Raw genomic sequence first — 27,631 nt, 5'->3', positions numbered from 1 at the left:
CAAGCTGAACTCTTTTCTGTACTTGCAGATTACCTAACACCTGTGTTGTTTCAAAACCCATGTTTTTCATCACACTGACCTATCTACTTAGAATATATTTTGCATCTGTCTCTGTGTGAGCTAGGAATCCCTCTGGCAATAAATAACAGAAAAGCAACTAGTAGTTGTTTAAACAAATAAGGAAGAGGTCCATAGGTTGACATTTCAAGGTTGATACAATTGCCCAATAATGCCATCAGAGACCAAGGCCCTTTCTCTCTTATTTAGTGTGCAGACCTCCATCCTCCTCTTGTTGGTTCGTCTCAAGATGGTCACTGAATTCTCAATCATCACATTTCCATACAGGAAGAATGAGGAAAAACATTCAATGTGTGACTACTGAAATTTTTTCTTTTTATTAAGAAAGCAAAAGTTTTCCATAAACCCACTCTGCAGCACTTTTGCACTTACATGTCATTGGTCAGAATACCAAGCTAGACCCATGGCTTGAAGATGACTAGGGAGAAGGATGTTGCATAAGTAGTTAAGCCAATGAGCAGTGTCTGCAATGGTCTGCTTGGTAAATATCTTCTCAATTTTTGAGACTGAACCCAAGAACTATATCCTAGGAATTTAGAATATGTATCATCATTAAATGAATATTCATTAAACACCCAATACATACCAGGTACTGTTCTGTTCTAGGCTCTGGGGATATAGCAATAAACAAAATCCTTCCCCTTGTGAAACTTCTATCCTAGTACTAACCCTTCGATCCAATATGTCTACTTCTAGTAATTAACCTTTCAGACTACTCTTCAAAAACCCAGGTACTCCAAAACCAGACACATAGATCAATGGAAGAGAATAGAGATCCCAGAAATGGAACCTCAACTCTATAGTCAACTAATCTTTGACAAAGCAAGAAAGAATGTTCAATGGAAAAAAGACAGTCTCTTCAACAAGTGTTGGAAAAACTGGACAGCCACATGCAGAAAAATGAAACTGGATCATTTCCTTACACTATACACAAAAATAAACTCAAAAGAGTTGGTGAGGATGCAAGCTGGCATAACCACTCTGGGAAACAGAGTTATCTTCCATGTATGTTTGTTTTATTTAAGATTTTATTTATTTATTTGACAGATATCACAAGTCGGCAGAGAGGCGGGCAGAGAGAGAGGAGGGGAAGCAGGCTCCCCGCTGAGCAGAGAGCCCAAAGCAGGGCTTGAACCCAGGACCCTGTGATCATGACCTGAGCCGAAAGCAGAGGCTTTAACCCACTGAGCCACCCAGGTGCCCCTTCCATGTATGTTTTAATGAGAAAAAAATGTAAAGTAAAATGTATAGTATAGTAAAATCACACTTTTAAAAGAAAATCCATAACAAATTCATGTGGAATCTCAAGGGACCTTAAATACATGAAATGGCTTTGAGAAGAAGAATAAATTTAGAGGACTCACACTCCTTGATTTCAAAAATATTACAAAACTATAGTAATCAAAACAGAGTGGTACTGGCATAAAGTTAGATACAGAGATCAATCAAAGAGAATAGAGAGCCCCAAAATAAATCCTTCCATGGATGATCGAATGGTCTTCAACAACGGGGCCAAGACCACGCAAGAGGGAAAAAACAGTCTTTTCAACAAAAGATGTTGGGAAAACTGGATACCACATACAAAAGAATGAAGCTGGACCCTTATCTTATAAAATATACAAAAATTAACACAAATTATTATATTCTATTATTTATTTCTTACACAGTGCTATAGTACAACTATAAATTGTGGGTTATTTAATAACCCACAATTCAACTAATGGTTAAATAACCTTTAGGCATGACCAAAAAAACAAATAAATTAGAACATTTAAAGCTCTTAGAACATTGTTCAGTGTGTCTGTATAATATGTAATATGTAATTACTAGCTATCATCTCTATTGTTGTTGTTAGGATTGTCTTTAACATCTGAGTAATTAAAGCTTGACATGTAATTTCAGCTTTTCCTGTTCTTAAAATCTGACTCTACTGTTTCTCCTGGACTAAATATAACTCTCTAAAATGAAGGTTCTGGGCCACCTGGATGGCTCAGTTTTAAGAATCCAGCTCTTTATTTCGGCTCAGGTGGTGATCTCAGGGTAGTGAGATTGAGCCCTGCATCGGGTTCTGCACTGGACATGGAGTCTGTTTGAGATTCTCTCTTCCTCTACCCCTAACCTGTATCACAATGTAGAATCCCATAAAAGACTATTTTTGGTTATCAGTACTCTTTAGAAATACAAAGAAGCAATTGGACTTTAACTTAAAAGATAAAACACTGAGGGGTGCCTGGGAGGGTCAGTTGCTTAAGTGTCTGCCTGCAGATGAAGTCATGATCCCAGGCTGCTGGGATTGAGGCCCATGTCTGGCTCCTTGCTCAGCAGGAAGTCTGCTTCTTCCTCTCGCTCTTCCTGCCACGTCCCTGCTTGTGCTTTCTGTCAAATAAGCAAAGTCCTAAAAAATAATAATAATAAACATAAAACATTGAGCTTTTTGATAATTTTGAGAAACTATATTAAACATATTGTCTGAGTAGAAACAATCTGAGGGTTTGTTAGGCTTTTTATTTTTGTACATTCAAATATGTTTCCCACCAAAAATTAAAGAAGCTTAATGAGATAGCACAAAGTTGAAACACTGATCTTTGAGACCGTCTCTGGAGATACAGAGTGTCCGAACTCCCAAGTTTTCCTCAAGCTACTTGTGCCAAGATAAAGCAAAGGCACTCTGCTAGAATGAATATAATAGGCCATTCATTAAGCTTTCTGGCTTTGAAGGAGGTTAACATGTAATCAGCTGAAATGTGCTTGATTTCACTGTGAGAAGCTACACTATCCTGATGGTTCTCTTCACCCACACAAAGTAAACTGAGTATAACAGTTGTTACCACTAGACAAGCTATATTCAGTCCCTGGCAAGCACTATACCAATACAACGGAAACATTTTTTTCTATGCATTTCTGTTAAGACCCATATAGGCCCTAATTTTATTTTCTCTCAATTCCAAAATAATCCTCCCTCGTTCTTAACGGCATGAGTTTTCCTGAATTTCCCTCCCTTGCTTTCTTTTCCAGGAACTGACTTTTTTCTTTCTCCTACTTTCCCTCCTATCTTATCCTTTTAACTCAGTAAATACAGTAAGTATTCGCAAAATACTTCAAACTTGTGTAGAACCTGTTCTCTTCTCTGTCAAGAACTTGTTACTCAGGTACCCTAACTTTCCTTATTTGGATGCCATTCTAGACCAAAGCCCAGAGCCCTTCTTCAGTCATTAAGATTCAAAAGATAAATATTCATTTTCATGGTTTCACGAAGGTTAACAGTTTAAAAAAAAAAATTTCTTCCACATAACGTTATGTGTAAAACTATCCCAGGAAGCTGATAGCACAGACATCATCAACCACATATTTTTTGGTGTGGAAGTTGAAGCTCAGGACAGTCAACTCAGTTATCCAGGACCTTATAACTGGGTCAGGGCTAGGACTCAGTGTCCTGACAACCGATCCAGTCACTTTTTCCTCTATACTCGCTTTTCCCTTTCCCAAGAAGAGAAACTCCATTTTGGGTGAAGGGAGCATTTTTGATAAAACTTACCTTCTACGGTTATACTGAAGTGATGTTATTTCTCCTGAAGAGAATCTCTCTGTCCACTCACTTAGCATCCTCCTGACACATCCTCAGCCTGCTCTTGGGATTATCACTTCTCACAGCACAATATTCAGCCTCTCCCTTTTCATTCGACCCTCCCACTCAGCATTTATAGAAGCAACATTTCATTTAAACTTGTTCAAATTCCTTTCCTCTTAAAGAAACTCCCTGTCACCCAACATGGCTCCAAAGACTGCCCTATCATTCTCCTTCCCTTCAGATGAACTCAGCAAAACTGGCTTTGGTTCTCAGTTTTCTTCTCACTCCACAAGCTGTCATCAGGCTTCTGCCCAACATAGACACCAAAAATGCTGGGTCCCAGTGTTCTCCTCCCTATAACTAGGGAGGGAAAAAAAAAGATAATTCAATCTATTATTTGATTTCTCTGTGGCATTTGACATGGATAGCCAGGGGTTTAACAATAAAAATCTTTGTAGATCATCTTTGTAATTTATAAGGCAACAAATTAATGCTTTTAATGTTAATAATCCCTTCTCCTTTAAGTAATTAATCTTGCGAGTAAGTATTTCTTTGTTTCTAGTTTCTTCTTTTTTCTTTTTTTTTTTTATTTTTTATTTTTTTAATTTCTTTTCAGTGTACCAGAATTCATTGTTTATGCACCACACCCAGTGCTCCATACAATGCGTGCCCTCCATACTACCCACCACCAGGCTCACCCAACCTCCCACCCCCCACCTCTTCAAAACCCTCAGATTGTTTTTCAGAGTCCATAGTCTCTCGTGGTTCATTTCCCCCTCCAATCTCCCCCAACTCCCTTCTCTTCTCCATCTCCCCGTGTCCTCCATGCTATTTGTTATGCCCCACAAATAAGTGAAACCATATGATATTTGACTCTCTCTGCTTGACTTACTTCACTCAGCATAATCTCTTCCAGTCCCGTCCATGTTGCTACAAAAGTTGGGTATTCATCCTTTCTGATGGAGGCATAATACTCCATAGTGTATACAGACTCCGTCTTCCTTACCCATTCATCCGTTGAAGGGCATCTTGGTTCTTTCCACAGTTTGGCGACCATGGCCATTGCTGCTATAAACATTGGGGTACAGATGGCCTTTCTTTTCAGCACATTTGTATCTTTGGGGTAAATACCCAGTAGTGCAATTGCAGGGTCATAGGGAAGCTCTATTTTTAATTTCTTAAGGAATCTCCACACTATTTTCCAAAGTGGCTGCACCAACTTGCATTCCCACCAACAGTGTAAGAGGGTTCCCCTTTCTCCACATCCTCTCCACACACGCTGTTTATTGTATTGTTAATTTTGGCCATTCTAATTGATGTAAGGTGGTATCTCAATGTGGTTTCGATTTGAATCTCCCTGATGGCTAGTGATGATGAACATTTTTTCATGTGTCTGATAGCCATTTGTATGTCTTCATTGGAGAAGTGTCTGTTCATTAGCAACAAGCCCTAATAACTCCAACTAGGAAAAATCTTCTTTTGACTCTTCCTTTCTTAAAAATGTCCTTTTGTCAGGGAGGGCTTAGAGATCCTACACACTCCTCTGTTTCTCTCTCTGCTGAGCCTTTCTTATTCCATTGGCTTCCCCTCCCTATCAAGTAGACCCTGGGGTTCCTTGGGGCTCTGTCCTGGGCTCTTTTCTCTTTTCACCAACATATCCTATCTGGGTGTTCTCATCCATTCCCATGGCATCAGCTTTCCCAACAAGCTGAGAAATCTCTAATCAGTATAAGTAGTCCATCTCAGTAAACTGGCAGTGCCCCGATCGTTTCAACTTTAACTTATAATAATAAATTCTGTACATCCTCATTGGACAGCTCACAATGAAACACTATAATCACATTTTCACATGTATGAGTACATTCATAGTTAAGAATAGAGATTATGAGAGACAAAGATAGTGATAAAGAAATGACTTAGTTAGAATATAAGCTTTACTGCTCCAGTGAGGAGATCTCAAAATGCAATGACTTAAATAAAAGAAAGTATTTTTCCATTACATGAAAGTCTAGGCTACAGTGGCCTTTGGCCTTTGGATGACTCAGGAACTCAGATGGTGTCTTGCTTGTTGCTCTGCCTTCTTTGACATGTGGCTTCCATCTTAAGGCCTACAACAGAAGCTATGAGTATAGCCATCATGCCCACATTCCAGCCAATGGTAAGGAAGGAAGGGGGAGCACAAAACCCAAGTCTTCCTTTTGAAGTCATGAAAAGCTACAACCATCACTTTCACTCATAGTCCAATCACCAGAACATAGTCATATGCCACACTCAGCTTCAAGGGAGGAGGCTAGAAAATGAAAGTTTTCAGCTATGCAGCTTGTGTGCAGCTAAAACTCAGGAGTTCTGTTATTTTTTTAATCCTTTTATTTATTTATTTGAGAAAGAGAGCATGAGCCAGGGGGAGAGGCAAAGGGAGAGGAAAAGCAGGGAGCATGACCTGGGGTTCGATCCCAGGACCTTGAATGACTTGAACCAAAGTCTAACACTGACTGAGCCACCCAGGCACCCCCTCAGGAGTTCTATTATTTAAGATTATAAAGATAGAATTGGAGAAGAGGGTCATAGGATACCACCAACAGTTTCTGCTGCATGGATGTGAAATGAGTGTTTCTGAAATCAATATCTCTTACTCATTCTGTTCATTACAATATTTCCTATTTTACTATATTCTAGATCACATTTTTTAAATCATACCATAGTTCATTGTGGATAATGACTCACAATTTGAAAAATTTTGCTCTAAGCCTTCTGTGTCAAACATGGTAACAAGTAGCCACATGGCCTTTTGAGCACTCAACATGTGGCTAGTCTAAATTGATATGTGTTGTTAGTATAGAATCCCACACCAGATTTCAAAGACTTAGTACAAAAAAGAACGTGAAGTATCTTAGCAATTTTTATATTGATTAAATGTTGAAATGATAATATTTTAGCTATATTAAGTAAGATAGATAATCGAAATTAATTTAATTGTCGTATTTTTGTTTTTTAATGTGGCTACTAAAAAATGTAAAATTACATAGGAGGCTCATGTTGTATTTCTATTAAGCCATACTACTCTAAACTCTGGATGCAAACGTCAAACTCCCTTTGAAAATTAATACTTGAATATTCCATGAGCGGTTTCTTTTTTTTCTTTTTTCTTTTTTTCTTTTTAGAGAGAGTGTGTGTGCACACAGGCAGGGAGGGGCGAGGGGGAGAGAGAGAGAGAGAATCCCAAACAGACTCAGGCCCAGTGCAGAGTCTGACATGGGGCTCCATCTCATGACCCTGAGACCATGACCCGAGCTGAAATCAAGAGTGGGACACTTAACCAGCAGAGCTACGCGGGTGCCCCTACAAGCACTTTCTAAAACCAGACTCCTTATCTTCCCAGCCCTCAGCCCTTCTTCTGTCCTTCATTCCCACTCTGTATTCCTTCTGTTCCATTCAGTCAATTAAAGGCAACACAATTCACTCCATGACCAGCCAGGAAAACTGAAAGGCACATTTCATCACATACATATATTTGCTGTGTACTATAATTTTACCTCTTAAATAGGATATAAATGTATCAGTCTTTTTCTAATGTGATTATGAATGCCCTAGTTCAAAGATACCATCATTTCTCACCTACAATAATTGTATCAATTCCCAAACTGGCCCCTCTGCCTCGGGATTGTGTCCTTCCCATCAGTCTTCCAAATTTCAGTAAAAGCCGGAGAAGTGACTCCACTTATCACTCCCCACATACCTTACTACTGCCAACAAGATCCTTTTTGATTTGAGGCCAGCTTGTTTCACCACTTTCCTCAACACATGGGCATTTTTTTCTATACCAAGTACTTTTCATTCCACTAAATGGGTCTTGATTATTCTCATCTCCTGAGCCTTTGTGTAAGTCATTCCTTATGTGCTTAGAATGCGTTTTTCATCTCCTTCTTTCCTCTGGCTAAACACTACTCATACTTTAGAGCTTAATTAAAATTTTGCTTTGCCATAGATTTCCTTTCCAAAGTCCAAGAGAGGATTATGTGCCCCTCTTACGTGCTCCCACAGCATCCTGGACGTCAATAATAATTTTTGGCTTCCAAAAGGATGAGATCATGCCATTTGAGACAGCCTGAATGGACCTTGAGGGTATTGTGCTAAGTGAAATAAGTCAGACTGAGAAAGACAAATACCATATTATTTTACTCATAAGTGGAATCTTTTAAAAATGTGTAAAAAAAAAAACGAAAAGAAGAATGGGAACTATAAATTCAGAGAATAAACTGTATTCCCTACCTCCAGTAGCAGCTAGAGAAGGCATGATGGGCAAAATTGGTGAAGGGGAATGGGAGGTCCAGACTTCCAGTTATAAAATGAGTAAGTCATAGGAATAAAAGGCACAGCATAAGGCGTATCGTCACTGATGCTATGTAGCAGTGTATAGGGACAGATAGGGACACTTGTAGTGGACATAGCATATTGTATAATGTATAAATTTGTCACTATGTTGTACACCTGAAACCAATGTAACAGGGTGTGTCAACTATACTCAAAAAGTAAATAGATAAGTATCCTTCCATAAAAGCCTATGTATAAAAGATATTTGTAGGAGCGCTAGATGCTTGAAAGAATCAGGAGAGTGCTGTCTCGGTGGACACATTGCTCAGCAGTATGGGCAGCATGTGACACACTCCTAAAAAAAACATGCACAACAATTTTTGGTAACAGTGGTATCTGAGTGAACTAAACCATACCATTGATTTTAGTAAAACACCGTATTTAGCGCTCTGTGCTGCGTGTTATACAATCCATATAGGAACATGTCCACAAGGTGATCCTGGCAATCAACGCTGGCTTCATGAATGATTCATTGCACTGCTATTCCCAAATAAAAAGACACAAAATATGAAAAGGAATCAATCACAGTTGAAGAATATAATAACCAATGAAACTACACTAGAGGAAATCAAGAGAGGATTAGGAGATGCCGAAAAATATACCAGAGATCTGGAAGACAAGGTAAAAATAGAAAGCACCCAAGCTGAAGAGAAAAAAAGAAAAAAAAATTTAAAAAGAGGAAATATTAAGGAATCTTTTGTACAGGATCAAGTAAAAAAACATTCATATTTCAGGGATCCAAATAAATAATAATGCTTGCCTCCTATATTTTTATTGCTTGCTTATTTGCCTGGTTTCACACCCATAGAACATAAGATCTTTGGGGGCATATCTGTTTCTACATAATTGACCACACCATCTCCATAATTTTGCATGATACCTAGCCCTACTAGGCTCAATGAATATTTATAAAACAACCAGATGGATGGATGGATGGATGGATGGATGGATGAAATAGTTTACTTAATTAGAGATTGTTAGGTAGTAGCATATTTAGAAGGCTGTAACAAAATTTGTTTGTATAGTAGATGATAAATTGGGTTCTTTATTATAAACAATAGGTCAAAGCTTTGCATTTTTTATTTATTTTTTATTTTATTTATTTATTTATTTATTTTGAGGTTCTGCTGCTTCTCTTTTCATCATTTCACTTTCTTAATACAGGAAAAATATTTCCCTATTATCATTCTTCCAGGGTCTGGCTCATCATCCACATTCAGGTACTATCCCTAAAGTCAAAAACTTATTACTGTAATCCAATACCATTTCCATAGGGAACTACTGAATTCTGAAAGTGCTTCAACATTGGAGTAGGCATATCTAATGGAGGACTCGCTCTGACTTGAAGTGAAATAGCTATTTTGAGCCTGTCCAGTGTTGCTTAAATTGTAGCTTCCCTTGCCAACTATTTAGGCAAGGAACGTGAGGAAAGCCTTAAAAGGAGCAGTGGGGAAATGGACGGAGGGAGAAGAGAGAGAAGGGGTTGAAGAGCCGCTTAGCTGCTTTACAGTAAAACCCAGAGAAAGGGAGCACTTAAGGGGAATGTGGATTTTATCCCTCCAGGAATTCTATTCACCCCACCCAGAAATAACCTTGACTGTAATTAGGCCGCCTAGAGCCATGACCCTTTCACAGAACATTCAGAAACCTCTACTTTGTTTAGACACCATGTGTGGGTGGAACTTCCTGTTTGCACCGGGAGCAGCATAAAGCCTCCTTGCTCTGAGGAATGTTTGGGACCAGCCCAGTTGCAGGGAGCAGGGCGCAATACAGCCTGGTCTCCTCAGGGCCCTTCTCCCTGCAGCATGGGGAAGAACACGCTCGTTCATCCAAATCTTATTCTCCTCCTTCTGGCCTTCCTGCCTGCAGATGCCTCAGTCTCTGGAAAACCGTGAGTTTCACAGAGGATGTGAAGAATCTTTTCCTTAGAGGAGAATTCTTTGATTCTCATTTAGACTATTCATATGTCTTTCCCACGAAACTGTCCTCTTCTTATCTCCAAGGTTTCCTCCAATGATGAGATTGCATAAATCTGGTTTATTCATTCTTTACTTACTCTTAATTATTTTTCTCCAACTCTGAATCTCTGACTTTATACAAAGTTTTCTGAGGGGCATTGGCAGTTGATACTTTTAAAGGAATCAATTTTCAGATCCTCACATTCAGATTGATTTGCTCGAGACCAGGCTATTTATCCTTTCTTACTTCTTTCTTAATTGCCCATCTTGCACTTTATAAAAGAAAGACAAATCTTTCCCTCAATCAGATGTCACTGTGGAGCATTGTCCTAGAGTATAAAAATCTATAGGGTGGAATAATTTGAAACAACTTATGCTGACGTTGAGAAAGCAAAGGATTCTAACAATGAGGGAGAAAATTCTTTTGCAGATTACATGGTGATGAATTCTTTGTTTCAACAAAGTTGAAGGGGGATCTAAAGGAAACACCAGCTGATAGGTGATTAGAAGCAATAGGTACTGGGTGATTTTTGGTACCTAATGCAGAAGTTCTAAGAACTGGTAACAATGATGTAATTGTTTTATCTGTATTTTATTTACTTTATGTAAATAATTTTTTGTGGCACTCATGTCCATACAAACTAAAAATACCAACAGAATTAATGTTAGGCCTCCTTTAATTCTCACAATTAAGGAATATCCATCCATGGATACAGAAAAAAAGCTCATTGTTCTTATTAAAGATGTGTTTCAAAAATATTTTTATTTTATATCTAATATGTATGAATATTATAATACATGTATTTTGTTTTGATCAGTTATGGACTAGTAAGACTTGAAAATAAGTCAATCCAGAAGAAAATGTTTAACAGTTTTATGATTACATAAAGAGTTGAATTTAAATTAAGCATCCATATATAACATTACATATATATGAGTATATGTCTATATATATATATACATATATAGTTAATAAAGAAACTAGTTAATAAAGAAGCAAGAGCTATCCATAAATATATTTTGAAGCATAAAAATCTTAGGATAAACTTTTATGTAGTAAGTGGCATGGTAATTCAAGTTTACGAGGAAAAAAAAGGAAAGATGTTAAATTTCTGATCGTTACAAAAACAACCTTTTGGTGTACTTTTTAAGTAGGTCATACTGGGTATCTTATCACTAATATTTAAGAATCCATCGAAAACTTATAGAAGACTAAGTTTTAACTTAAAATTTCATCAAAAATATTGTCTTTTGTTATTGTTTGTGATAAAAATGTAGATGTTTACTTGAAAATATGTAAGGAATGCATAGTGTCTAAAAATTATTTTAGGAATTCTGTAAGCAAAAAAGTTTGAAAACTATGTAGTCAAAATTATGTATGAGGGTATTGGCAAAGCTTCTGTTCTAGTTCATGGGTTACCAAAACCCAGAATTCCATCACTAGAAGGCCATTTTTGGGTGGAGCCATTGTCTAGCCATGAGTTGAATGCCAAATATTTAAAATGCGAACAGCCAGGGTTAGGTAACATGAAGATTTCATTAGTTACTTATAACTGAGACTTTAAACTAATGACTCATTTTCTTTGAGACTCGGATTCCACATCTGTAAAGTGGAAGCAAGTATTTGCCTTATCATTTTCATAGGGCTGTTGAATATATATATCCAATGAAAATACTGTTTATTGATCGATTTTTGTAGTGTCTCTCCTGAGACTTTGCTTGCTTTTTATAGCAATCCTCATGTAAAATAGATTTACAACATGAATAAACATAATTAGCATATTTTTATTTGAATTCAGGTGCTTGCGTATTGTTTTCCTTAAAGTGAAGTATCCTAGCAAATTTTAATCTATTTAAAGCTCACTTCCAGCAAAATGTTCACTGCCATGGCACTGGTGATGGAACAGGGAATAATTCTCACGCATGCCATTCAACAGCAGAGACCAATGTCATGTTCATCAATATATCCTCTCTTGGTATCAAACTAATGGTAGTAACAATCACCGTGTTGGAAAATAGGCTGGTGATAGCAATACCTCTCCTCCTACACTTTCTGCTAACTGGACTCCCCCATTGCAGGCAGTACATGGTCCTGGTCCCCTCCCTGCTCCACTCTGAAACTCCTGAGAAGGGCTGCCTCCTTCTGAGCTACCTGAATGAGACAGTGACTGTGAGTGCTTCCTTGGAGTCTGTCAGGGAGAACAAGAGCCTCTTCACTGACCTGGTGGTAGAGAAGGACTTATTCCACTGTGTCTCCTTCACTGTGAGTACGCCTGTTTGACTTCATATACTTGATTCTACTGGTTAGGATAATAGGCATCCAGAATTCAGTCAAGATAAAGCTTGGAGAGCCTGGCAAAGACTTCAGAAAGAAATGTAAGTGTGGCAGCTGTGTGTAGAAATTAAGAAGCAATGCATGAATTTCCAATGGGGGACAAATACTTAGAGGCATATTAAAAATCAACTTGATGATCAAAGAAAATTTCTTTTAGCCAGGAGGAAAAAGCAGTATGCACTAGACAAAAGGAAAATGTGACTTCTTAACATTAAAATGGAAAAAATATTAATAAAGCAAGCCGGATTAACCCATGACTTAAGCCTCCAGTGGGGGTCTGGCAGGAACACATCAGCCCATATTAAACAGGGAAAATTGTAGAAATTACCATAAGCCAATATCCACTATCTCTTCAGAGTTGCCCATATGTAAAATGCTTACAGCCTACGGCCAATAAAACATGGTAGCTTCGTTTCCCATAGACTTAAATATGCTTCTGCCATGCCCTTTTAACACAGAACATCAACTTGGTAAAGTTCATCATATAATTGAATCAAGACATATTGGCTCATCTATAAGGAGATGTAAGTCTCAATTACAAACTCTTTTACTGATGTATTTTCCTCCACCTTCTGTTCTGTCTCCCCATTTGTAAAATAACAGAAGTAATTCCTGTCCATGCCAACTTCCCCTGATGAAAATGAGGGGGTGCAGTAAAGGGACCAGATCTCCAGGGAGGAGAGGAACAAAGAGTGGAGGAGGAAACTTGCAAGACTGAATGGGTTCTTATGGCCTGTCCTATATTTCAGGTCCCAAGATCTCCATCCAATGAAGAGGTCATGTTCCTCACTATCCAAGTGAAAGGACCAACCCACGAATTCAAAAGGCGGACCACAGTGGTGGTTAAAAACGAAGAGAATCTGGTCTTTGTCCAGACAGACAAGCCCATCTACAAACCAGGGCAGACAGGTACAAAAAGGCCCTATAGTCAAAACAACTCCCAAAAGGAAAGACCTTCCTTCCCCGCATCTTCCCCAGTTAATGGCTCTATAGCCCTGGTTCTTTAACAGTTTGGTTAGTTTTTTTTTTTTTTTTCTACCAACTGCTAAGCCTGATTTAAGGTTTGTGGGACTCATGGAAAATATTTCTGTTTCAGTGAAGTTCCGCGTTGTTGCGTTGGATGAAAACTTTCACCCCTTGAATGAGTTGGTAAGTCTCCGAATACCTATCTAAAATCATTATTATCTGTGTAAACAATCTGGATGGTGGGGGAAGATACGGAGAGAAAGAAACTGGTTTCTGCCATTACAATAGTGCATGATCCTCGTTTAAACCAGAATCTCAGGTCAAGGAAGTAGCTAGTTCTTTCCAGCTTGGTACTGGTACTTAGTTGTCACACAATCAAACTTACTCTTTATAAAGTTCTCCACTAGGCAAATTAGAAAGATATATTAAGTAATAGACATGCCTACACCATGAAATAAGTTAAATTCAAATAACTTCTCAAAGTTTTAGAATTTTTCTAAACACACCTACCAGAACCTCTTCTGTCAAGGAAGAGTATAATCAGTGTTTGTTCTTTGAGACTAACACCTGATTCTTACAAGAAACAACTCTTTCAATTTTAATGCAGACATCAAAGCAGAAAGTCTTAATTTTTCTCTCCCAAATGCACTGCTTCACTACATCTTCTTAGAGGCAATTCTTTTCTTCTAATCCTAAAACAAAAGCTTATCTTGGGGCACTTGGGTGGCTCAGTTGGTTAAGCAACCCACTCTTGATTTTGGTTCAGGTCATGATCTCAAGGGTCCTGAGATCAAGCCCAGTGTCAGGCTCTGTGTTCAGTGAGGAGTTCGCTTGAGGATTCTCCCTCTCCCTCTCTCTCTGGCCCTCCTCCCACTCCCACTCACTCCCTCTAAAATAAATAAATAAATCTCTAAAAAAAAAAGATTATTGCATAATCCCTATTTCCTCTCTTTCTCTCATACCTACATCTACTTTGTCAGAAAATCATGATAGCTTGAAATATATCCATACTATTTCTATTTCCAACAACCTGAATTGCCACAATCTCATCCTGGCCAATATCACCTCTAAACAAAGCTGTTGCAGTAACCTTGAAGCTGATCTAGTTTCTACTTCCATTCCTCTATCTAAAATAAACACCTCATCCATCATTCTGGCAGCCTTACCCTGCTTCATTTTGCTCCTCAATGTTTCACTACCTAATATAAAGTGTGTGTGTGTGTGTGTGTGTGTACACATATATATGTTTATCGTACATTTTTTTATCTTTGAGATATAGGATTGATACCATATCATTGATATATATGTCAAATAAGTATCAATATCAAATTATAAATATAAAATATTAAGTATATATAAAATATATATATCTCAGACATGTGTATGTGTGTATATATATGTGTATGTGTGTGTGTTTCTTATATATCGATCCCTTTTAGAATACAAGCTCCATGAGAGCAAATATATCATTCTTTTGTATATTGCTATACTTCTAGCACCTAGAATGACGTACAGCGCATGGTAACACTTAATAAATACTAGTTTTTTTAAAATGACTAACCACTAATAGTAAAGGAACTATTCTTCCTCTTTAGAACTAAGAATTCCATGACCATCTCAGTATTTGGGACTAAGTACAAGTCTCATAGTTCCATTAGTTTATTTCTTAATCCATAAAATTTCATAACAAAGGAGTGTTCCTCACAGGATCCTTTAAGTATTTAAGTAATATTAGTAAATCCCATTCTAAATGAGTGGCTGTGCATATGGATATTTGTTGCTCATAGCTTAATAAGTTCTTAACATTATTTATTAATTGCTTAAAATAGATTAATTGAAAGTTTGGTAAAATTTTTTTAATTTAATGTTAATTTAATTTTTTTAATTTAATGTTATTTTTTCAGTGTTCCAAGATTCATTGTTTATGCACCACACCCAGTGCTCCATGTAATACGTGCCCTCCTTAATACCCACCACCAGGCTCAGCCATCCCCTCCCCTCCAAAACCCTGTTTGTTTCTCAGAGTCCACAGTCTCTATGGTTCGTCTCCCCCTAAGTTTTGTAAAATTTAACCCAGACTCTTTTTTCTGTTTTACTACAGAAGCTGTCTTGTTTATAAATCAGAACTGAGAATATTTGAGAATAATTCTGCATTCCTTTATTTCTCTTTTGTCTTTCAGATTCCACTAGTATACATTCAGGTAAGCAACATGAAACATTCCATAAACAGAATTAAATAAATTTAGAGAAAATGCTCATATTTGAGAGGTTCTTACAGTATACCAGAAACTTGTCATTAAGGGAGAAATGATTGAGCTCACATAGCGCTAGATGGTTCTAACATTTGTCCTCCCCACCCCTCACCACCACCCCATTGGTTCTCTTTGTGGATAACATAGGAGTTTCCATAGATTGCTTTTATTGTCTCTAATGCTCTAAGCTTTGTAAGTTACAATTACTGTATCCATAGGACCCGAAAGGAAATCGCATCGCACAATGGCAGAAACTCCTATTAGAGAATGGTCTCAAGCAATTGAGCTTTCCCCTCTCGTCAGAGCCCTTTCAGGGCTCTTATGAGGTGGTGGTACAGAAGGAATCAGGTGGAGTGACAACACACGCCTTCACTGTGGAGGAATTTGGTATGGATTATGAAAAGTCGTGGAGCATTTTCTTCATATCTAAACTTCTAGAGCCTAGTGTTGGTGCTTATTTAGAGTCCTTCTGTTTTCTATGTGTGAGGTTGAGCTTTGAGGAGAATCAATTATATTTAACTCCAGTGAGACTCTCAGTGATCGGTGCATAGAACTTCTGATAGCTTGGTTATTTTTTGTAATAATTTTTAATCTCAAAAAATATGTAGAACATCCTTGTTTTAGATAAGTCTTCCATAATTCATTAAGGGTACAGTCCTTCTATCAGAATATCCATTTTAGGGGTACCTAAATGGTGAGGGGTGGCCCAGTCAGTTAAGCATCTGTCTTGGGCTCAGTTCATGATCCCAGGGATCCCTGCCCAGTAGGGCGTCTGCTTATTCCTCTCCCTCTGCCCCTACCCTACCCCTGCTTTTGCTCACTTTCTTTCAAATAATTAATTAAAATCTTAAAAAAAAAAAAAAAAAAGAATATCCATTGATAGTAAGGTGGTTGTATTGGAGAGTATAGCTACCTTTTCAGAGCCCTAAAATATTATTAGGGAGTTTTACTGAAAATACTAAATCCCCAAAAATTGAAAAATAATCACTAACTTCCTTTTTCTCCAATAAACAGTGCTTCCCAAGTTTGAAGTGCAAATAACAATGCCAAAGATAATCACTATCTTGGAAGAAGATGTGAATGTGTCAGTATGTGGCCTGTGAGTTTATGTATTTTTTAATCTTTTGAGAGCATTATATAAAGGAGACTCACCATTTGGGATATTTTGACTCTTTTTTTTTAGGAGCAGTGAGAGTACAAATACTTTAAGTACTTGAGATCATCCTATCTCTGGAATGTTCCTCACCTGTTGTTTTTCTATTTTTCCTTCTTTTTCCTTTCATGGCCTTATCAGTATTATTATAACTATCATGGGGCAAACAACTGTTCTTAGAGAAGCTATCTACAGTGGTTGATTCTGAAAGTGACAAAGCTACACACACACATACACACACACAAATGGAACAATGTTGAAGAGTATAGTGACTTTCCCTTCTGTAGAGGAAATTCTGTCATCAACAGATCATTTACCTGACCTTGCATGCATAGTGGAAAAACAGCTTAGATTCAGAATTTGTAGTGATAGGCATATTACCAAAATCTCAGCTGAGTCATCGGTCTACCAAAGGCATGTCACACACCTCTCAGCACTGCCATTTTTACTGATGGGACTGGACACGATCTCTCAGCTTGGTCCTTTCCAACCTTGAAAATTCATGTTTCTAAAAATCTCATGGCCTTCTCCAGTAGTCCAGGGGTAACACTAGCAGAAAACACTAGCAGAAAGCAGCCCTAGCACTGAAGAAACCAGCTCTGCCTAAAGACCACACATGTAATGCACCCACAGTTCACCTGGGTCCCTGCACTGTCTCAGAGCAATTGCCACCAAGTTCCTGATCCTATATAACGGGTGAGCCCATACTCTTGCAAATAAAGACAGGTAGGGAAGGAAACAAATACCCTCAAAAACACACTAACCATCAATGACTTACATGTATATATGCCACAACCCCATTTTTATAAAAAGTAGACAAGTTAAACTCCATACAAATAAAGAGAGCTACACATTGGAAGAGGATAATGGAAGGAAACACCATCATATTCACAGTTTGTATTCCTAGGTAGAATTGAGGTCCTCTTCTCTCTCTCATTTTCATTTTGTTGATACTGCTTTTTTTTTTTCTTTCAAGAACAGGTGTAGCTTTAGTAATAAATACATCTTTTTAAAGATGAAATTAAAAATAAAAAATTAAGGGGAAAAAGATATGATCAAAGACTGTAGTCAATTTTAGCATGTGGCACTGGATATTTTTTTTTCAGTGTAACAGTATTCATTGTTTTTGCACCACACCCAGTGCTCCATGCAATCCGTGCCCTCTCTAATACCCACCACCTGGTTCCCCCAAACTCCCACCCCCCACCCCTTCATAACCCTCAGATTGTTTTTCAGAGTCCATAGTCTCTCACGGTTTACCTCCCCTTCCAATTACCCTCAACTCCCTTCTCCTCTCCATCTCCCCTTGTCCTCCATGCTGAGTGAAATAAGTAAGGCACTGGAGATTTTTTTAAAAAGAGTCATAACTTAGCATACTTGCTCTCAACACTGTGCTCTCAGCCTGCAGAGATTAGATGTACAGAGGGTAAAAACATACTATTGCTAAGAGGGGAATGGAAATAAGTAGAAAATGGAGATGTTCAATGTCTGCTTTGACTCATTTGGCAATGTTCTTATGACAGATACACATATGGGAAGCCCGTCCCGGGACATATGACTATGAGAGTATGCAGAAAGTACAGTAACCCTTCTTACTGCTATAGTGGAGAGTCACAGGCTGTCTGTGAGAAATTCAGTCACCAGGTAGGTGAAAAACTGTTCTTTCCAGGGACTAACAATGGAGACATTGTTAATAAGCAGTGAATTACAACATGGTCCTAACTCAGGAAGAGAGTAATCTGTAAGGGAATTCTATGTTGGCTACAGTGATTTTTAAATATCAGTGATTTAGCACAATAGGAATTATTTATTTCTTGTAATTTTCCACTGTGGGTGTTCCTGGCTCACCAAGCTCCCAGGATAATGAAAGTTGAGCAACCTCCAATACTTGGCATCCAGAACTGCCTTGGGCATCTACTTGTATGAAGGAAGAAGAAAAAGCATTACACCTGTTAATCACTTTGGCTGGGAAGGGTATTTGTTTTGCTTTTTTTCCATGAGCAAGAACTTGTCAGATGGCCCTTCCGAGGGCTCACAGGGATAGGAAACTGAGTCTCCAGATGGGCAGCCCCTTCCCAGCAACAGTTGGATACTATGGAAGGGGAGCTCAACTTGTGAAAACTTAGCTCCCTGCTACAGTAGGATTACCCACAAATTTTTAAAACATTTTCTATCACATTAACTCTAGGGAATATCAGATGCTAAGAAATATATCCATTATAAACCAGATACTATTATGAAATGCAATCATAATTAATCTCTAGAGAATATGTATTGTATTCTTGTCATAGAAGATCCCAGGTTATATTGTCCCCAAAAAATCCCACTGGATTAATCAACGACTGATCTGTCCAGTATTGTGTTTTTGTATTTTATCCCCACCTAGCTAAACAGCCAGGGTTGCATCTCTCAGCAAGTAAAAACCAAGATCTTCCAGATGAAGAGACAAGGGTATGAAATGAAACTTGAAGTGGAGGCTAAGATCCAAGAAGAAGGAACAGGTTTGCATACCACGTGGGTATGGGAGAAAAAAAATGAACATGGGTTTATTTCCTTTGCTGAACTATGAACTGCAATGGAAGTAATGTAAGAAGTTCAGGGAGATCATCCTTCCAGAAAAACTTACTTTTTTCTTTTCTTTTTTTCCAGGGGTAGAATTAACTGGAAAAAGATCCATTGAAATAACAACAACCATAACCAAACTTTCATTCATAAAAGTGGACCCATACTTTAGACGAGGGATCCCCTTCTTTGGGCAGGTGAAGTATTTTCTAAGTCAAATTGTGACTTAATAAGCATATTATATTCTGCTTAATCACTTAATAAGCATATTATATCCTGCTAAAATCAGACCTGGTTTATTATCTATTGATTAGCATAACCAAAAGTGTAAAACCACATAAAAATAAATCTGTTCCTCTGAAATTAGTATATGAAATCTACAAAATTATTCTAAAACACCATCAAAATTTTTTTCACCTTTAGGTTTGATATCACTCAGTCTTTCCTTGGTTTACCAGTAGTCTCGGATTTTTATATTTTCTCACAAAATATTTTCTCAGAAATTATGGTGGCCTTTTAAATTATGCTGTTACTAACTTTGTATGGAAATGAGTGGGTAGGCTGCTTTTTTATTTTGGAGTATAAAATACTCTACTGTACCTGGTGTTTCTTTCATGGATATTATATTTATATTATTTTCTCTATAATTTTCTCTATAAAGCAGGAACACATTTTTAAAAAACAGTACACAAAAGGATAAAATATTTCTATTTAAGGCTTCCAGATTTTATAAATATAAATTTTCTCATGTATCTACAAAATATCTGGTATTGTTACTTTTTGTATTACAAGCAGATGAGCAGATGGATCTTTCTGACTCCAGAAGTCTGAGATGGCAGATTTATGCCATCCCAGGACCCTGGGATCCTGACCTGAGCAGAAAGCAGAGGCTTTAACCCACTGAGCCATCCAGGCACCCCTGTGTGTCATATTCTTATTGGAAATGTTATGAGGTTGTAGGTGTGGAGACCAAAGCAGAGAGGGACGAGACCCCACTACAGAGGGGCGGAGTATGTTTTAGAATGTTTTGATTATGTTATGACGGCAAAAGATTTGAGAAATTTTTGTCACTTCCCAAAATGGACAGTCCATTTATTTTTAATTTCTGAGAGGTATAGTGTATTTTTTGATACTTCATTCCTGCTAAATAACTACCCCATTAGTCATAAGAATCTTTCATCAAAAGAGAATCAGAATTTTGTACCTATCCTTGAATTTGTACGTGCAACTAGTATTTCATTGGCAAACTGAGATTTTATTAATCAATTACAAATATGGATCCAAGTTTCCCAATTGTGCTTCCTTCTACCAAAAGTAGCTTCTACTGAAAAAGAATCATCATCTTTACAATCTGAATCAGATCATTCATCTACTGAGTTCAATAATAGCAATAATTTGACTTTACGCCCTTACGTAATACTGTATGATTCTATTCAACTTTGCATTTCTCACATGGAAAGTCCCTCATCATATCTGCCTACCTTCCAAAAGTTTGAAAGTCTGGATTGAGAAGCAGATGTATAAAAAAACAACTAGAAAAGTATACAAGGTAATGTATTAGCAATTGCTATCTTGTGCACTTATATTTTAGAACACTAATCCACAGAAAGTTAAGGGTCGGTCATAAAATAAGTGTTTGGAGCTCAGTTAAATTTGGCTAAGGAGTTAAAAATTTTCATTACTATCTGGCACTTGTTGCTCTGTAACTCTCCAAGAGTTCTATGTAGTACATGGCATTTCCAAAATATCCACAGAATCCTTTTTTCAGGTCACCCCTATCATCAGCTCCATAATTCTTAATCTTTTCACACTGCTTTTATTTTATTTGGAGGGGAGTAGGAGCAGGGGAGAGGAAGAGAGAGAATCATAAGCAGGCTCTGCACCCAGTGCAGAGCCCAATGTGGAGCTCAATCCCACAAATCTGAGATCAACCTGAGCTGAAATCAAGAAGCAGTTGATTAACTGACTGAGCCACCCAGGCATCCCCACAATGCTTTATTTTTTGTCTTAGGGCTGATTACTACTAAATAAATATATATCATCTATGTGTTTATTAACATATATCTCTTTTCTATGACAGCAGGAACCTTGCTTTGTTCACCACTGTTAGCCTCAATGCCTGGAACCACGTCCAATATATAGGACATAATAAATATTTGTGATAAAATGAATGTTTGGTGAATACTGGGTATTAATCATATAACTGATCCACAGATTTTAATCTTCAGGTGCAACTAGTGGATGGGAAAGGTGTCCCCATGCCAGATGAACTTGTCTTCATCACAGCAAATGAAGCTAACTATAACTCCAATGCCACCACTGATGAGCATGGCCTGGTTCAGTTCTCTATCAACACCACCAACATTACGGGTACCTCTCTCACTGTCAGGGTAAGTTTGAGGAGAAGTTACCAATGACATGAAGTAGTCTTGGAAATAAGGTTGCAGCCTAAAGGTGATGATACTTCCAAGTCGTGTTTAGTCCTATAGAAACAATCAATCAATAAATAAACAAACAAACATAACACCCTTCAGTTTTCAGGTGGTGGGATTAAATGTGATGTTTAATTTCTTTTTTAACAGTTGATGTGTTTTTTTGAAATAAAAATAAATAAAAATTTACATATAAGAAATGATAACGCAAGCTCCCTTTACCTTGGCTTTCATTGTAAAAGTCCAGTTCAACATCACTAGCATTTGCTTTCGAGCATATATACTCTCAATTGTTTTTCCTACTTTATTTTTGTCCTGCTATTCTAGTGTTTCTCCAGATTTTTTTAATCCCCATATAACTTACTTTGTATAGCATAGAAATGTAGATATACAGTAAGAGATATATGGCTATACAATAGATATTACATAATAATGATAAATAAACAGGATAAATAGTATATTATATTGACTGCACTTAAAATAGATGGCATGAAAGCCCATATCTTCTTTTTTTTTATCTTTTGTATTTAATTTTTTTAACTTTATTTTTCCACTGTTTTAAAATTCATTGTTTATGCATCACACCCAGTGCTCCATGCAAAACGTGTCCTCCTTAATACCCACAAGCAGCTAGTTTTTTTTGTTTGTTTTTTTGTTTTGTTTTGTTTATTTCTTTTCAGCATAACAGAATTCATTGCTTATGCACCACACCCAGTGCTCCATGCAATACATGCCCTCCATAATACCCACCACCTCACTCCCCCAACCTCCTACCCCCCACACCTTCAAAACCCTGATATCTTCTAATAATTAAAAATTGAGCATTCATTCATTTATTCGATCAAGAAGTGTCTTGGATATTTTCTATGTGCTAGGCAGTGTTCTCAACCTGAAAATAAAAATATTATTTTTAGGGGCGCCGGTGGCTCAGTGGGTTAAGCCTCTGCCTTTGGCTTAGGTCATGATCTCAGATCCTGGGATCGAGCTCACATCTGGGCTCTCTGCTCAGTAGGGAACCTGCTTCCCTCCCACCCCACACCCCAACTGCCTCTCTGCCTTCTTGTGATCTTTCTCTCTGTCAAATAAATAAATTAAATCTTTTTCAAAAAGTTATTTTTAAATGCTCCCTCTTTTTGATAATCATTTACTGTTATCACTAGAACATATATTAAAATATAAATGAAAGTGTTTTGCTGACACAAGGATTCATTCAAACCGCTTGGGAAGCGAGGATGAGAATAAGGAATAAGGAATAACTTCTACATAGAGAAAAGTTACACTACAACTCAAATAGCGCCTATAAACCTTGAAAGTCCAGAACCACAGAAAGCTTTAAAAATAACCAGCCCTAGGACAGCCCAAGAGAGAGCGATGTCAGTTAATTCATCAACTCAACTCATGAACCAAAGCCATTGACAGAAAGTGTTCTCAGATCCCTATGGTTGCAGTATCACATTTATTCATAGTACCTATTTGAAACCCATCATAAATAGGTTTCTGGAATGTTGTTCTTCAGTCTCTGAAGAGTATTTAATCTCCTCAATGAGGTTTTATATTTCCAGCCTCTCTGTCGGCATAGATAAAGTGGCCCCAAAAATGTCGAGCACATTAAGCAGAGCAAAAAAAATGCCTCCATGTATGCACTTCAGAAATTTAAACACCAACCCAAGGAGCCTCTGCAGGGTTAAGGTCTGCAATACGGATAAACACTCTCTCACTTTTTACTGTGGAGCAAAAGCTTTCTAAGTAGTAGTTAAGGGAGGACAGTGAACTAATGCAGTTTTGTGACAATGCTGATTATGACATACAATCTAGAAAATAATACTGTTTTTTAAATTCATTAGGTCAGACACAAGGATCCTAGACCCTGTTACGTCTACCAGTGGCTGTCGGCAGAGTACGAAGAAGCTGATCACACTGCTGATCTTGTATTTTCCCCAAGCAAGAGTTTTGTCCACCTAGAGCCCATGCCTGGTGAACTGCCCTGCGGCCAAACTCAGACAGTTCGAGCACATTATATTCTGAGTGGACAGGTCCTGCAGGAGCTGAAGGAACTCGTGTTCTATTATCTGGTAAGAAGGAAGGCCACTTCATTGACTCACCCATAGGCAAAAGTCCTCTGTGAGGCAAGGAATTAGGAAATTCTTTTAGCCATCACTACTTTGACTTCTTATCCAAGTTCCTGTTGAAAGTTCGACTTCTCTTAGGGCTAATTATTGCCAGCTGGAGCTCAGTACAACAAACATAACGCATGAAGGGCAGGACGTGGGATACAAGATTTCTGCCAGGTAAACAAAATTTCTTTTCCTTTCGTTTTTTTGCAGATCATGGCAAAGGGAGGCATTGTCCGCAATGGGATGCACGTGCTGCCTGTGGAACAGGGAAATAGTGAGTATTTCCACAATTGTACGTCTCTGCCCCACTTTGACATAGTCAGCCTTAAGTTGCAGAAATACCAAAAAAAGTTTCAAATAAACGGTGGTGATTTCCATCAAACTCCAATAAATGAGAAGTTGAGAGGAGAAAAAAAGAATGGGTGTGTGTTTGTTCGTCCATTTTGCCCTTTATGAAATATTTCTTTTCTTTTCCTTCAGCTTCTTCTGTTCAGATTACTTAAAATGTTGAGGTTGTTGTTTTAGAATCTATGCTTATTCCAGATTTTCAAACCATAAATATTCATGGAGCTTCTTCTCAAAATGACATTTTAGAACTATTTCAGGAGACAGAATGCTTGGAATGCTTGGAATGCTTCCTAGGCACTAGGTCTTTGGCTGAGTCATTTCTATCTTTGTATCATATTTCCTTTTTGAAGATAGTTCTGATTTATGGAAAGTTGCATTGGATACTTCCACCATTAAATTGGACTCTCGCCATGAACAAATATGCAGCAATATAAACCTGTGACGTCTTCTGCTCTTCTAAGGAAGTTTGAAAACCACTTATAAGAAAACTATCTGTGAGCTACTCTCTTAACTATCAGTGAGCTACTATTTTGATGCATCTTCATAGCAACAGAAAAGCACCATTGTAGCCTTATTTACAGAACTTTAATATGACTACGTAGGCATCAAAAAACAACTATCAAAGGAGCACAGTATTCCCCTTAAGAAAAAAAAGTAGAATATTTTGTTCATAGAAAGTTAAAGAACGTAGAAGGATAAATACAATGTGCTGAACTCTGACGATTACATCACACAACTTCATGTTCAGTTCCCTCCTCCCGTGTGAAGTCTAGATCAAATAGTAGCCAAGTGGATGTCTCCATATCCCCAGATAGCATCAGAACTTTACAGAGATGAGCTAAAGCTGAAAATTGGTGTGAAATCATTATATGATTTATGAGAGAACACTTCAATAAAATTTTCTCTAAAGCTAGAGTTCTTAGTGCTAGAGAATTCTTAGACATAAACATTGATTTATCACATCTACTTTTTCTTTTATCTGTTATACCAACTAATAGAAACAGTCATTCACCGGCCCAGGCTCCTAAAAATGGCTCTGTGCAACAGAAAAATTTCATTTCAGCCCCGGGGAGTTGTCTAAGCCATAATCACCTCCTCGTTCTCTCTGTGCTCCAGTGAATGGCCATTTTTCCGTGTCCGTCCCCGTGGAGACAGACATTGCTCCCATCGCTCGATTGCTCCTCTTCACCATTTTACCTGATGGGGAAGTGGTCGGGGATTCTGCAAAATACGAGATTGAAAACTGTCTAGCCAACAAGGTGGGTTTCTTTATCATGAAATTTTCAACATTTAAAACCAAAAGTTGCTGTTATTATCAATTACGTTCTGCATGTGGACACTGGGGCCAAAGGAATTAAATGAATTTTCCAGAGATTCTCGGCAGGGTAATGGCAGAGTCACACTAAGAAGACATGTCATTTGACTCTTGGTTCAAAATTCTCATGCATTGTCTCTTACTATATGATACAGTTCAGAATATCTTGCTCCTTTCCATGATGAAGTGTTGGAAAATATGTAAGTGAGTTTTTAAGGCTACTAAAAGAGCCAAAAGAAAAATACAAGAGCATTTAGAACCATTTGCCCTCCACCGCACTTGATAAACACCTTACCATGTGCCAAAGGTAAAAACCGGCATCTCAAATTTAACAATTTATAAGAAAAATAGATATCATTATAATGGCTCAACTGATTCTTGAGCATCAGAATGATGTGTAAGGGACAAAAAGCCCCAAGATTCACATGGTGCCAATCAAACAAAGTGAGCGTGTATTGAATGTGAGGAACACTCGGGAAATGCTTGTGAATGCACAGTTAAATCAGGACATTTGTTTTTTCGACTGTTCTCCCCAATTCCATAGGTGGACCTGAGCTTCCGCCCAGCGCAAAGTCTTCCAGCTTCACTTGCCCACCTGCGAGTTTCAGCTTCTCCTCAATCCCTGTGCGCCCTCCGTGCGGTGGACCAAAGTGTGCTGCTCATGAAGCCTGAAGCAGAGCTGTCCACAGCCTCGGTGAGTTCCCGGCAGCCTTGGGGGTCAGGAAAGGCCACACAAGGGGCTCAGAGCAAGGAGAAATGCCTACCTGAGTAAGATCGGATCTATTAAAATTTTATTTATCTAGGAGTTCATAGTTTTTATCTCCTTCATGGGCACTTTTTTGATAAGAAATATATTACATTTGAATACATATATATTTATTTACATAATTTTATATACATGCTTATACAAACATATGTATGTATATGTTTTTATATACATATTAATAAAATCAAGCACCATTCGAAGTTCCTGAAATCCTGGAGCTTGATGAAACCAGTAATAGTCATTTTCAAGCTAGTTGTAATGTTTGAAAAAGCCTAACAAAAGTGGTGCACTGACCTGCACTAAAACTGATATTAAATATCAGATTTCTGTTTTTAGAAGAATTATAGCAAACAGTGTATGTCCCAAGATGAACACCATTTCTAAAGGAAGAAACAGTATCTCTGATGAATAAAAATTTGGAAAAATGAATTACTTTAATTTACCAATTACGTTGGTAAATGAAATCCTTTAAAATGTTGGGTGAAGAGAAGAAATAGCACAAGAGTGTGGCTGGAGTAGAACAATGAGAAACAACACCACGAACTAACATTAGTCTGCTTACATCTTCCAATTTTCAATAGAAAGTCAGTTGAAATAACCTCGGTATTTTTTTTTTCTTACTATCAAAATTTTACAAAAGGAAATTAATATTTTACTCCCTGAAAAAGAAAGTTAAAAGAAAAGACATTTAACATTTTGGTCCTTCCAAATGAAATTTAATTGAAAATATTAGAATTCTTCTAAAGGAAGTATTAAGTACATTTCAATGGGAACAAGAGGATATGTGGGAAAATAATGATGTTTTATGTTTATATAACATAATTTTATAGTTCTCGGGGGGGGGGGTTCTAAATTATAACAGTGTTGGCAGATAGAGAAGGCAGAATGTCCTTCCCATTTGTTTTCTTAATTAAAAAAAAGCAGAAACTTTAGGTAGTTAACAGTAGACTTGGGGTAGAACACTAGCCCAGTCCTCCCAGCCTTGATAACATTTGACTAATGAAACACTTCACTCCCAACAGCATAAGCCATCCATTCAACACATATTTATTTAGTGTCTGCTGCGTTCTAGGTGTGCCCACTGTTTGCTGAAGTGCTGCGGATCTAGTAGTGACCTATTCAAAAGACAAAAAGCCATGCTTTCTTGGGACTTAACGTTTCCAAAGATGAGATAGATAGTAACACATGATACGCTTTGGAGAAAATAGCAGAGCAGGGAGGTGGGGAATAGTAAGACAGAGCTACCTTTGAGAGAGCATTTAATTTCATTACCCTGCTTACTTGGCCAAGCAGTTTTAAACCCCTCTGAACATAACACAGTGCACTATCAACATTTTTACATCTGTCTTCCCCTTCCCTTTCAAATGAATTTGGAAACATCATCTCCAGTACTTTATGTGCTGTGTGAAGGTC

General features: G+C 37.7%; 2 protein-coding genes and 1 long non-coding RNA gene across 4 annotated transcripts in view; 1 reads left to right on the top strand and 2 right to left on the bottom strand.

Annotated features, from left to right (window-relative positions):
- Positions 1 to 3,628: 3,628 nt before the first annotated feature.
- LOC116593231 lies at positions 3,629 to 25,306 on the bottom strand. Its single transcript, XR_004286840.1, has 3 exons — positions 25,230 to 25,306; positions 23,145 to 23,366; positions 3,629 to 4,006 (listed from the first exon to the last, which is right to left on the bottom strand). It is a non-coding gene; the product is annotated as an uncharacterized LOC116593231 (long non-coding RNA).
- Positions 9,725 to 27,631, top strand: part of A2M (alpha-2-macroglobulin) — a 38,134-nt gene continuing 20,227 nt past the window's right edge. Inside the window, exons 1-15 of the mRNA XM_032347186.1 lie at positions 9,725 to 9,908; positions 12,055 to 12,238; positions 13,060 to 13,219; positions 13,407 to 13,459; positions 15,457 to 15,477; positions 15,747 to 15,915; positions 16,543 to 16,627; positions 18,205 to 18,325; positions 19,068 to 19,182; positions 19,331 to 19,440; positions 21,472 to 21,633; positions 23,520 to 23,747; positions 24,000 to 24,063; positions 25,254 to 25,396; positions 25,997 to 26,146. Of these exons, the coding sequence (XP_032203077.1) occupies positions 9,823 to 9,908; positions 12,055 to 12,238; positions 13,060 to 13,219; positions 13,407 to 13,459; positions 15,457 to 15,477; positions 15,747 to 15,915; positions 16,543 to 16,627; positions 18,205 to 18,325; positions 19,068 to 19,182; positions 19,331 to 19,440; positions 21,472 to 21,633; positions 23,520 to 23,747; positions 24,000 to 24,063; positions 25,254 to 25,396; positions 25,997 to 26,146 (1,851 nt within the window). The 5' untranslated portion in view covers positions 9,725 to 9,822. The remainder of the gene's footprint in view (positions 9,909 to 12,054; positions 12,239 to 13,059; positions 13,220 to 13,406; positions 13,460 to 15,456; positions 15,478 to 15,746; positions 15,916 to 16,542; positions 16,628 to 18,204; positions 18,326 to 19,067; positions 19,183 to 19,330; positions 19,441 to 21,471; positions 21,634 to 23,519; positions 23,748 to 23,999; positions 24,064 to 25,253; positions 25,397 to 25,996; positions 26,147 to 27,631) is intronic.
- Positions 26,099 to 27,631, bottom strand: part of KLRG1 (killer cell lectin like receptor G1) — a 74,997-nt gene continuing 73,464 nt past the window's right edge. For both annotated transcript variants that reach the window (XM_032347198.1, XM_032347204.1), the window contains exon 6: positions 26,099 to 26,216. In XM_032347198.1, the coding sequence (XP_032203089.1) occupies positions 26,112 to 26,216 (105 nt within the window). In that variant the 3' untranslated portion in view covers positions 26,099 to 26,111. The remainder of the gene's footprint in view (positions 26,217 to 27,631) is intronic.

The sequence above is a fragment of the Mustela erminea genome, chromosome 6, assembly GCF_009829155.1.
Source record: "Mustela erminea isolate mMusErm1 chromosome 6, mMusErm1.Pri, whole genome shotgun sequence".
NCBI classification, from domain to species: Eukaryota; Metazoa; Chordata; class Mammalia; order Carnivora; family Mustelidae; genus Mustela; species Mustela erminea.
The sequence above is the reverse complement of the archived record's forward strand: the minus strand, read 5'-3'. Positions and strand labels throughout refer to the sequence as shown.